This window comes from Anoplopoma fimbria, chromosome 18 (genome assembly GCF_027596085.1).
Source record: "Anoplopoma fimbria isolate UVic2021 breed Golden Eagle Sablefish chromosome 18, Afim_UVic_2022, whole genome shotgun sequence".
NCBI classification, from domain to species: domain Eukaryota; kingdom Metazoa; phylum Chordata; class Actinopteri; order Perciformes; family Anoplopomatidae; genus Anoplopoma; species Anoplopoma fimbria.
The window spans coordinates 2539273-2551748 of NC_072466.1; the positions used below are offsets into that span (position 1 = coordinate 2539273).

The 12476-nt window shown below is 38.1% G+C and overlaps 1 protein-coding gene across 5 annotated transcripts in view; it reads left to right on the forward strand.

The window, feature by feature from the left end:
• Positions 1-480: 480 nt before the first annotated feature.
• The window catches only part of aig1 (androgen-induced 1 (H. sapiens)), a 37800-nt gene continuing 25804 nt past the window's right edge, over positions 481-12476 (forward strand). Inside the window, exons 1-3 of one of the 5 annotated variants that reach the window (XM_054618190.1) lie at positions 481-554; positions 1376-1495; positions 7485-7640. In XM_054618190.1, coding sequence (XP_054474165.1) covers positions 1439-1495; positions 7485-7640 — 213 coding nt within the window. In that variant the 5' untranslated portion in view covers positions 481-554; positions 1376-1438. Of the gene's footprint in view, positions 593-1292; positions 1496-7484; positions 7641-12476 lie in introns of all 5 variants that reach the window. The other 4 variants (XM_054618187.1, XM_054618186.1, XM_054618188.1 and 1 more) reach the window with 4 other exon arrangements.

Consider the following 12476-nt stretch of genomic DNA (forward strand, 5'->3'; position numbering starts at 1 on the left):
GATTTACAAGATAGAGATTGCAAACAAACAATTATAAAAAAATAGTTTAAATAGTTTAAAAGCAGTAACATGTGAGGATAATAATAATAATAATAATAATAATAATAATAATAATAATAATAATAATAATAATAAAAATAATTTGTTAATTATAAGATAAGATAGAGACATAGTAAAAAAATAAGTATTATAAATAAGCAAATGAGCAATAAAAAAACAGTAACTGAAATATTATATATATTATAACTATTGTAATATTATAGCATGGATTTAAAATACAAATAAATAAAAATAAGCTCATCGTCATGTAATAACAATAAGATTTAGAGTATAAAGTCTATGACTCTCTTCACTCAGTGAGCTGTGCTCTGACTGCCCGCCTCCTGCCCGCTCCTCCCCCTGCATCATCACCATAACACGGAAGCAGTCGACGGACGGACCGTGGTGGAGGAGGTGGAGGTTGTAGGGGAACAAGAGAGGCTCAGACCGAGGGAGGGAGGTGAAGACAGGCCGAAGCGCTGCAGGATCAGACCGCACACAGCCGCGCTGCACAGGTGCGCAGATACACGCAGGTACACGCAGGTAAACGCAGGTACACGCAGGTAAACGCAGATAAACGCAGATAAACGCAGGTGCACGCAGATAAACGCAGGTGCACGCAGGAGCACGCAGATAAACGCAGGTGCACGCAGATAAACGCAGGTAAACGCAGGTGCACGCAGAGCACGCAGATAAACGCAACGCAGGTAAACGCAGGTACACGCAGGTGCACGCAGGAGCACGCAGGTAAACGCAGATACACGCAGATAAACGCAGGTGCACGCAGATAAACGCAGGTGAACGCAGGTAAACGCAGGTGCACGCAGGTAAACGCAGGTAAACGCAGGTGCACGCAGGTAAACGCAGGTGAACGCAGGGACGCAGATAAACGCAGGTACACGCAGATAAACGCAGGTAAACGCAGGTGCACGCAGATAAACGCAGGTGCACGCAGATAAACGCAGGTACACGCAGGTGCACGCAGGTAAACATAGATAAACGCAGGTAAACGCAGGTGCACGCAGATAAACGCAGATAAACGCAGGTACACGCAGATAAACGCAGGTAAACGCAGGTGAACGCAGGTAAACGCAGGTGCACGCAGATAAACGCAGGTGCACGCAGATAAACGCAGGTAAACGCAGGTGAACGCAGGTACACGCACATAAACGCAGGTGCACGCAGATAAACGCAGATAAACGCAGGTAAATACAATACAATACAATACAATACAACTTTATTTATCCCACTAGGGTACACGCAGGTAAACGCAGGTACACGCAGGTAAACGCAGGTGAACGCAGGTACACGCGTCATGGCGCTGATCCCGTCGCAGGTCCTCCGGGTCGCCATCCTGCTGTCCTACTTCTCCATCCTCTGCCACTACAAAGCCCTGGACATGCCGGCGCACCAGACCTACGGAGGCAGCTGGAAGTTCCTCACCTTCATCGACCTGGTGAGAGGATACAATACATTACAATACATTACAATACATTACATTACATTACATTACATTACAATACAATACATTACATTACATTACAATACATTACATTACAATACATTACAATACATTACATTACATTACATTACAATACAATACATTACATTACAATACATTACAATACATTACAATACATTACATTACATTACAATACAATACATTACAATACAATACATTACAATACAATACATTACAATACATTACATTACAATACATTACATTACAATACATTACATTACATTACAATACATTACATTACATTACAATACATTACATTACAATACATTACAATACATTACAATACATTACATTACAATACATTACAATACATTACATTACATTACATTACAATACAATACATTACATTACATTACATTACAATACAATACAATACATTACATTACAATACAATACAATACATTACATTACAATACAATACATTACAATACAATACATTACAATACATTACATTACATTACAATACAATACATTACAATACATTACATACAATACATTACATTACATTACATTACATTACATTACATTACAATACATTACAATACAATACATTACAATACATTACAATACAATACATTACATTACAATACATTACATTACATTACAATACATTACATTACAATACATTACATTACATTACAATACAATACATTACATTACAATACAATACATTACATTACAATACATTACAATACAATACAATACAATACATTACAATACAATACAATACATTACAATACATTACATTACATTACATTACAATACATTACAATACAATACAATGTTGCAATGGTGTTCATGATTACGCAGCGCCTCCGCCTCCATGTCCTCTTTGGATTTAAACAAAAAGAAAGATATATATATATTAAAAATAAACAAAATAAAGAATTGTAAATGGAATATCAAAACACGATATGCATAAATGTCCTCTTTTGGATTTAAACTAAACAACATACTACACATAATATATACTACACATATTCACCAACAAACAAACAAAAAAAACAAAGATTAAAAATATTAAAAAATAAACAAAATAAAGAATTGTAAATGGAATATCAAAACACGATATGTATAAATGTGAAGTATTACACGGGATAAAACAACATAATACACATATTCACCAACAAACAAAAAGAAAGATTAAAAAAGAAACAAAATAAAGATTTATAAATGGCATATAAAAAACCTGTAATGCAAACAAGTGAAGTATGACAAAGGTTAAACACACTACAAGTTTTAGAATATATACATTTCCAGCACTCAGCCAATCATATGACGGCCGATCAGTGTTTCAACTCTACTCATTTTGCCTTTTTTTCAAAATAAGAGCGCTCTGTTATTCAACATAACTCCATTCATGATCTACAAATTGCGTTTAATGAACCAAATAAAGTGGATTGACAGCATTTTAGAGAACGGCTCAACATTTTAAATAAACATGGATAAAACAGAGCAGATATCAACAGTAAGGTTTTATAAAATAAATATTAAAATCATGTGTATGCAACGGGAATAATAAAGATTCACAACAGTAGAATGGATTCTGAAGTGAGGAGTAAATGTAGCTCTGTGATGAATAGTGGAAATCGGTAAGAACACACAAACACACACACATCATCCCAAACAATGCAGACACACATTCATTCACAAAGAGCCGTCTCTATCAGACTAATGCAGTTAGACAGTCGTTTAACAAGCATAGCATGTCCACTTTAGCAATAACCTCAGAACAGTGTGTTTAAACAGCCAGAACAAGCTAACCGTCGTACACAGGAAGGTTCGACTCTCTTTGAAGTGGGCGTTTCTTTTTATCTCTGTTTTATTATATTCTGTCATTTATTCTCTGATTCCTGCTCGGATGCGTTCAATGTAACTTGGAGTGACGGGGCCGGTCACAAATATTACATTATGGACTTATCGTTTACATGCTGGTTTGTTTAGATAAAAATGTTATCAACATTTTATGCACAGTGCACACATTTCTGTTAACATAGTCCATTTTATTTATTGTTTTAGATAAGTGGTTTTATTTTTTAGTTATTTAGGATAGATTTATATTTCATATCGGAATATTCTTAAGAATGAAAAGTTCATTGCTCTTTGAAAGGATGTACATTATTGTGCTATAATATTATCATAATATAATCGGCATAAAATGGCCTTTAAAGTAACAACAATATAATTTTCCCAGGCTGGACAAATACAGCATTCGTAGCTATTCCTACGTAAAATAATGTAGATATTTCAAAACATTATTTTGTATGTTATACACTTTTGGAAGCCAAGTTTTTTTTTTCCTTTGTTTCTTTTCTTGTAAAGTGTAAATGAAAACAAAAACAGTAACAGCTATGACCACAGCCATTATACTTACTTACAATAATAATTATGTATCTAATGAAATGTTGATTGATAAAAAGGCCTGAAGGGCTAGTACACATGACTGTAGTTTTCTTAACAGTGGTTACTATAAGGCCTGTTTAACGGAAAAACAATTCCCTCTGTGTGTGTGTGTGTGTGTGTGTGTGTGTGTGTGTGTGTGTGTGTGTGTGTGTGTGTGTGTGTGTGTGTGTGTGTGTGTGTGTGTGTGTGTGTGTGTGTGTGTGTGTGTGTGTGTGTGTGTGTGTGTGAGAAACAGCTGTGTCATATTTTCCACATTAGGACCTCTCCTCCTATTAACTGTGCTGTTAATTAAACCAGCAGCCAGGAAACACACACACACACACACACACACACACACACACACACACACACACACACACACACACACACTGCTGCAACATCTGGCTCTCAATCACACTCTATGTGTGTGTTTGTGTGTGTGTGTACAAACATGTGCAACATGAAGCCCTGCAAATAAGTGCAACACCGACACTGGAACGCAGACACGATGCTATGAGATCCATTTCACAAATGCAGCCACTGTGTGTGTGTGTGTGTGTGTGTGTGTGTGTGTGTGTGTGTGTGTGTGGGATTTATAATTGTACTGATGCACATATTTCAGTTAAGCATGCACACACATATTAACTAGGTCAGCTCAGTGTTTTAGACAAAAATAACAATATTTAAATACACAAACACACATATATATATATAAGTGGAGATAAATAGGCGTCCGATAGCTTTAAATCCAGAATGTCTCCCTCATCCAGCCGTTGACACCTGATCCTCCCAGCGGGGGGTCGGAGGAGAGGAGGAGCGATGAGGAGGAGAGAACGGTGCGTGTGCCTCCTCTTCATCGCTCCATGGAAACATCCGTCATCGTCAACATATTGATGGGAGTGTTTCGTTACACAGAGCTGGTCTCTCTCTCTCTCTCTCTCTCTCTCTCTCTCTCTCTCTCTCTCTCTCTCTCTCTCTCTCTCTCTCTCTTACAGTAATGCTCCACAGCTATGTCTGGATTTGTGCGTTTGAAGTTCCCGATCTGAATGAAGTATTCATGGCGTGTTTGTTTATGTGAGCATGCACAGTTTTATCTAAATACAGTTTGCTTTTGCAGAAATCCAACGTCTAACATAAAGAAGTTGATCGCTGCATTCACAAGCTACAATGTCATTATGGAAATAGATTTTATTTCTACATTAGTGCACAAAAACACCTTTATCAAACATTATAGACACGTTTAATTGTAATAAGCAGCATTAACAAGAAAAGTTACTTTCTCTGAAGTTTCAAACCGACCTCACAGCCCACTCACTCTTTAAAAAACAGCTACCGGGGACGTATTTTGAATTCCTTTTCCTTTTTATTAAAATGTGCACAATGTTACGTCATGTCCGAATACTTGCAGCAGCTGCACTGTGTGCTTTCTTTTTTAAAAGGAACTGGCAAGGTTGTATTTTAAATATGGAAAGTCAAGTATAGGATATGTTTTTCATTCAAGTGGTTTAAGTTTGAGAGCACTGTTGCTAGGCGACGGGCAAAACCATGGAAAATTGCTGTGCTTCCTTTCAAAGACGGCAAGGGATTTTGTGTTTTTACTAGATTTCAGAATTAAGTTGAGGAAATATTGTCAAATATCCCAAAAACAAGGGCTGTACTCAATGTCCGTTTTTACCCTTTGAAGCTTTGAATGTTTGTTGTCATACTTAATGACGTCATCTCCCTAAATAAAATTGAAAAAAATAGATTTTGTGTTATTGTGGTTATAGAAACGTTATTTATGGTGCTGTTAGATTGCTGCTGCACCACTCTGTTTAATACGGGAGTAAGGGGAGAAAGAGAAAATCAAATATCATGGTATTTTTTTCCAAAAAAACTCTATTGATATTTCAATAGAGTTGAAATATTATATTATTATTATTATTATTATTATATTTTAATATAATTATATATTTTATAAATAATATATTTTTTATAAATAATAATTATTTATTAAAAATAATTATATTTTCATATTTTTTTTATAAATAATCATCATTAATGTGGATATAACAGCTAGAACAGTCTGTTAAGTTCAGAAAATGACTTTACTGTAATTAGGAAAAGATACTATTACGATATCCAAAATCGGAGGCGATATGTATTCTCTTATCACAGTATTGATTTAATATCAATTCATTGCCCAGCCCTAGTTCAAACTAAATTAATAGACATGCAAAAAAGAAGCTGCGCACCATAAAAATGTTGACTTTGAATCTAAATGTTTAAATGAAGTTATTAACTATTGGGTATGGCCCTACAAAAAACGATTAAAACTATTAAAGAAACTTACTTCCATGGGATCCGTAATAAAAACCAAAAAATTGTAAACTTATCTTTTAACTTCATGTCGATGCAAAAACACAAGTGAAGGTAAAGAACTTCGCCCTCAAAGACGTATTTGCCATAGATGAAATTATGAGCTTATATCACGGCTTCATAACTCCAAATTCATGATCATACGTTTACAAAAAAAACGGGGTATATAGTAAAATATGAGAGTTACGTCAAAGTCTGAGCTTTAGCCTAAACGCAAACACGGGTTCCCTTGGCACGCAGTCTGTGCCGTGAGCGTTACCAAACCAGACGTCTGAAAACTCCAACGGTTGCGTTTTACGTAACCAACTGGTTCTGCAGCTGGCTTTGTTCTTACATGTTCATCTCAGATTCAAAGCCAAAGTCTCCAGCTCCTCATCCTGAGGAAGATGTTGACGTGACTGATGGGGTAATGTGTGATATTACTGACTGAAGCCGAGGAAGGCGAGGCAGGTTAAGGAAAAGTGGGCGCACCATGAACATGATTGCAGTGCAGCTCCTGCTTTAATGGGAGGTTTCTCTTCTTCTGAAAAATGTAATCTAAGTTTTTTTTTTCTCCCCCCTCTCTCTATTTCTGTGAAGTGCTTTTCAAGAGTTGCATTTATCACACCTATTTCTGTGACAATGTATACCGCCCAACAAAACTAGTACTGGCCGAGTGGTGACTAGTGATGCTTCCAGAAGCTGTGAGGTCTTCAGAGATACAAAACATAAATCATTTTCTTGTGTGTGTATCTTGTAGTATCTTGATTTGTTTTCATGGAAAAGTATTTTTTCTTTCTTATTTTTTCTTGTAAAAAGCAAAACTTTAAGAGTATAACATAAACAGTAACGGCAATAATCACAACAATTATTACTTACAATAATTATGTATCTAATGAAAAATGTTGATTGATAAAAGGCTAATTAACATGATTGTAGTATCTGGGTTTGTTTTAATGGAAAAGTAATTTTTCTCTTCTTTTTTTTGTAAAGTGTCAATAAAGACAATTATTAAGATATTAATGGTGCTGTTAGATTGCTGCTACACCGCCCCGTTATCACAGATGCTGCCTCCCTTTGTGTGCGGCCCGAAAGTTTTTTGACTGCAGTGAAATAGTTTTTTACAAAGGCTACTGGCTAATGTTGACTACATCTAACATCACAATATATTTTTGACCAACAACCCGTCTGTCTCTCTCTGTAGGTGATCCAGGCGGTGTTCTTCGGACTGTGCGTCCTGATCGACGTCTCCTGTCTGCTGACTAAAGGAGGCGACAGCAGGGAGCAGGAGAGGCAGATGAGGAAGCTGATTGGCCTGAGGGACTGGATGATGGCGGTGCTGGCCTTCCCTGTCGGAGCGGTGAGCAGATGGATGGATGCAAACACTCACATGCACAAACACACACACTGAAAAGCCCGGAGAGGAATCAGCCTGGCTTGCAGGAATCAAAAGCTTGAGTTCATGCATTTGCAGAATAATCAGCTCTCTCTTGGGTCTTTCTTTATATTTCTTCTGGGTGAAACGTGGCCCGGATGCATGAGGATGCCCCAAAGTGTCAACGGTGCTACATTCACACTCGGCTTGTAAAAATCATCCCTTGTGTGTGTTTTTTTACATGAAACAGTCTGGACAGAATAGAGGAATCCTTGTCTTCATCCCGGCATGAATGACTTTACATGTAGACATCGGAATGACAAGAGAATCGGGCCATTTATTCCTCCGTCACATCATGAGATCAGTTAGCCAGAGGCTGTCTCTTAAAAACAAGCATGGAGTTCGAGGGTTTGCTTAACGGCAACAATAAACTATTCAGCGGCATCTCCGAGTTATATAAAGGCCGGCTGTCAGCAAGCACAGACGCCGCCTGACAAACGTGGGAGAGAGAACCAGAGCTCAGGAGAAGTGATGAAGACAGGGAAGGTTTTATTTGTTCAGCTTGCAAGATTTGGCGAGTTGTGACACGTGAAAGTCTGAATGTAACTAACAACGCTGTGGTTTGAGGTATATCTGATCGAAATAAAATGAATAAAAACAATGAATAAATATTAATAATCATTGTATAATTACTTTAAAAAATTGCAATTTAGAAGACAGTTATGAAAACTCATCAAAAGGTCTGTTTAGTAGCTATATTGTGGAGCTTTCACTCATATCGCATGGTCTTAGAAATATGAAGATTTGCTAATTTTCTCCTTTTTAGCATTATTGGAGATTGAATACCATCAAGTTTTGGACTGTTTGTGAGACAACACGAGACATCTGAAGATGTCTCCTAAATCAAATTGAAAATAAATATTTGTTACTGAAAATAATAACTGCTTATATTTGAAGCAAAAGTTAAATCTCGCCGTGAGTAGAAGAGAGTAAACGGAGTGGAGTCGTCCTCTGTTGCTTCAGACTGTGACCTCCGTCTGATCCTCGGGCTGTTCCTCAAAACGCTGGCAGACTCACATGGTTCTGCCTCTAGCACACACACACACACACACACACACACACACACACACACACACACACACACACACACACACACACACACACACACACACACACACACACACACACACACACACACACACACACACACACACTTTTATTCAAGACTTCAGCTGGCAAGGTGCCCTTCAGCTGCCGCACTGAGTTGAACTTGTCCGGCTGTCTGACCACAACCATATCCCATGTTATAACACACACACACACACACACACACACACACACACACACACACACACACACACACACACACACACACACACATGAATATGCATACCATACACACACACATACACACTCGATAACTAACTGCTCTAAACAACCATGGAGCCAGTTGGGGCTGCAACACACACATTCTCTCCCTGACACTCCTATAGTCAGCTGGCACAATGCCGTGTGCGTGCATGTGTGTGTGAGAGTTCAGTTTACACACAGCACAATAGACATGATTATCACCACAGCTAATGTCTGGAAACCAAACCTGACTGATAAGGAAAGAGTGTGTGTGTTCATGCATATATGTGTGTAGCGCTCCGTTGCATGCACAGGTGTGCAGGTGCATACATTAAACATGTAAATATATATATATATATATATGTGCATGTGTGTCAATATAGGTGTCTCTTTTTGTGTGAGGCAGTGTAGTGTGTGTGTGTGTGTGTGTGTGTGTGTGTGTGTGTGTGTGTGTGTGTGTGTGTGTGTGTGTGTGTGTGTGTGTGTGTGTGTGTGTGTGTGTGTGTGTGTGTGTGTGTGTGTGTGTGTGTGTGTGTGTGTGTTGAAAGCAGAGAACATGCGGTCAGGGTACAATAGGGGGTTCAGATGCCTCCAAGTGGAACCCAGATGACAGTCAGGTAATTCCACCCCCCCGTCCTGCAGAACATGGTCTGGCCCGCGTCCAGAACCGTCCACTGGAGATGAATTAGTCCCAGGGGTTTCTCAGTTTGTGGTGCGTTCAGGAGGCATGGGGATTCTTGCTTCCCTCACCATTGAACGCTTACACCGTGTGGAAAAGATCAGAACACCGTAATATTTACCGTCCTAAAGGAGACACCATATGCAAGTGCTCTAATTCTTCAAATTATACAGATTATTGTGTTTTTCATCTGACTCAAAAGCTTTTCATAAAAGTTACTGTTGTTTCTGCATTACTTGAATGCATGTTTAAAGGTCGTGAGGATTGTTTCTTATCTCTGACCTGACAGAACGGCAGAAGTCGGGCAACCAGCAGCAGGTCAATAATGCAAGCTTAAACAGGCCCTATTCTGCTATTTTCTGGGTGCATATTTTTATCTCAAATTACAGTTACAACATGTTTACATGTGTTAAATGCTCATAATCCTCCTTGTTTCTCTCATCCTGGCTGTCCTGCAGCACCTCTTCTCACCCTCTCTCTGAAATGCTCCGTTGTAGCTCCTCCCTCCAGAAAGCAAAGTCTGCCCTGATTGGTCAGCTAGCCCGTTCTGTTGTGATCGGTCAATGTTTATCATGCGTCGGAAATGTCCGGCCCCCTTACAAACAGAATTCAGTCCCTGTTCATGCTGTTCTGACTTCGATACACATGTTGCAGTAACGGAAGTTTTTTTCTTTAGATGGTGTTTACCATATAAGAGACAGGATTCATGGTTTTGATTGACAGCATGAACACTCAGGTGAAGATCAAACTCATCGCCCACCACCGTTTCACTCTTGATGTTGGTGGTGCAACACGGTGTTACTGCAGCAGCTGGGAAGTGACACAGATAAGATGACGTTTCACTGGTCTGAGACCTGTTGGTTCCTTATTGTGTCTTTGCAGCTTTATTGAGAACTGAAGAAGTGTTCCACAGTTCGAAGTGTAGACAGTGGTGGATGAGTGTGTTGACATCAATACTTCACCTGTGCTCTGGAGGCTTTTCAGTGGTGGATGAGTGTGTTGACATCAATACTTCACCTGTGCTCTGGAGGCTTTTCATGCTTCATGCTCTCTGTGCAACGTAACAGTTTATATGATATCTCACCAAAAAGTTACTCCTCATTTTTTATGCGTTTTCCTACAAAAGTCCTGCAATAATACGTAAAAGAAGCATTTCATTTTTCCAATTTTTAAAAATTTATTATTTATAAGTCTTTTATTATATGAATGTTTTTGTAAAAATATGACTCTTTGGAGGTGCCGGCCCTCTAGTTTGGTAAACACTGAATATAAAGTATTAAAAGAAGCTCAACAATGAGATTCTACTGATGAGTTGATCCATCAGTATTAAGGAGTACTTTTGCTGATAATACTTCTGTACTTTTACTAAGTAGGATATTGAATGCATGACTTTACTTGTAATGGAGTATTTTTACATCAAGGTGTTGGTGCCTTTTGTAAAATAAGTTAATATTATATATCTGAACATTCTCAGGTCACTTTGGGTGCATCTCTTTCTGTATTCAGACACATTTGAGTTCTCAGTGAGAACAGAGCCGTTCAACCAAACAGAGGGAAGGTTCACTACCAGAAGTGGACAAGAGGAGGGAGGTGGTATACTAGTAGAGGAAAGACATTCAATTACTATCATGACACTGTTAATACATGAAGGAATCACAAAACACAGTGTAGAATAAGACTTTCTTTATTTACAGGTTATATCGTTATCAGACATTATAAAGAGAAGAGAGTAACTGACTCCATTAAGACTGAAAGCTCATTGAAACACAAACACATCATGAAAAATATGTAAATGCTAAATCAAAGTGCATTTAAAGGAGTTCTTCTGTACACAGAGACATGAAACTGAGCTCAAGCTGTAACTTCAAAAATAAAACGTTAAATATTAAGATCAGCTCTGAAATGTTCAGCTGGAAGATACAGCGGGTAAAATAAGTATTGTCATTCCATTTTATTCCACATAACTTAATTTCTGAACTTATTTGTTTGGCTTTCTTTGTATGTATGGATTACTTGGGTTGTTGCCGGCATCTGGTGAATTCATGTCAATAGCACCTTTAGAAAAATGGTGACGTGTTCAATATTTATTTTACCTGCGGTATATGTTGGTCACAGAACGGAGCTAACCACAACAGCTAGCGTTAGCAACAAATTTGGAGTCTGATTAGTTCATGTATTGTGTAGTTAACGTTTATTGGATAAAAATGGAACACAACAACTCAAATAATTCGCTCCGGCCTTGGTGAACATAGCTGTCATACGGAAAGTTTGGATGGTTTTTTTGTATTTCTGCACCACATTTTTGCATCACACAAGGATTTCAGTCTTTCAAAAAAGTTAAAAGTTCATTTTTTTCTTATATACGATCTCTAACCACTCATGTAAACATGAGGAGTTGATCGGTGGAGTCTGATGGAGGCAGTCGTGTTGGTCAAACTCCATCAGGAGGTCTGATGTTCTCATAGGTCACTGTACCATCCTCTCCATCATAACGCACCTGTGACAAACAACACAATCAAACACACACTTTCCAATCCCACTCTGACCTGTAGGATTCCACTGCTCCACATTATCACAAGGAAAAATAAGAAATACATTAAAGACACACAGGACATTCCATGACACTCATGTGGGAGATGCTTTTGTCCAAAGCTGTTTACAATTAGTGAATTTAAAAGATAAAAGTAACACAAGCTATTTCATCAAGAGTTGGAGAGTGCGGGAGTGCATTGTTGAGAGCCATGTGGAGGAAATATAAATGCTCTATAGACTGTATGTAGAACCATTCATGA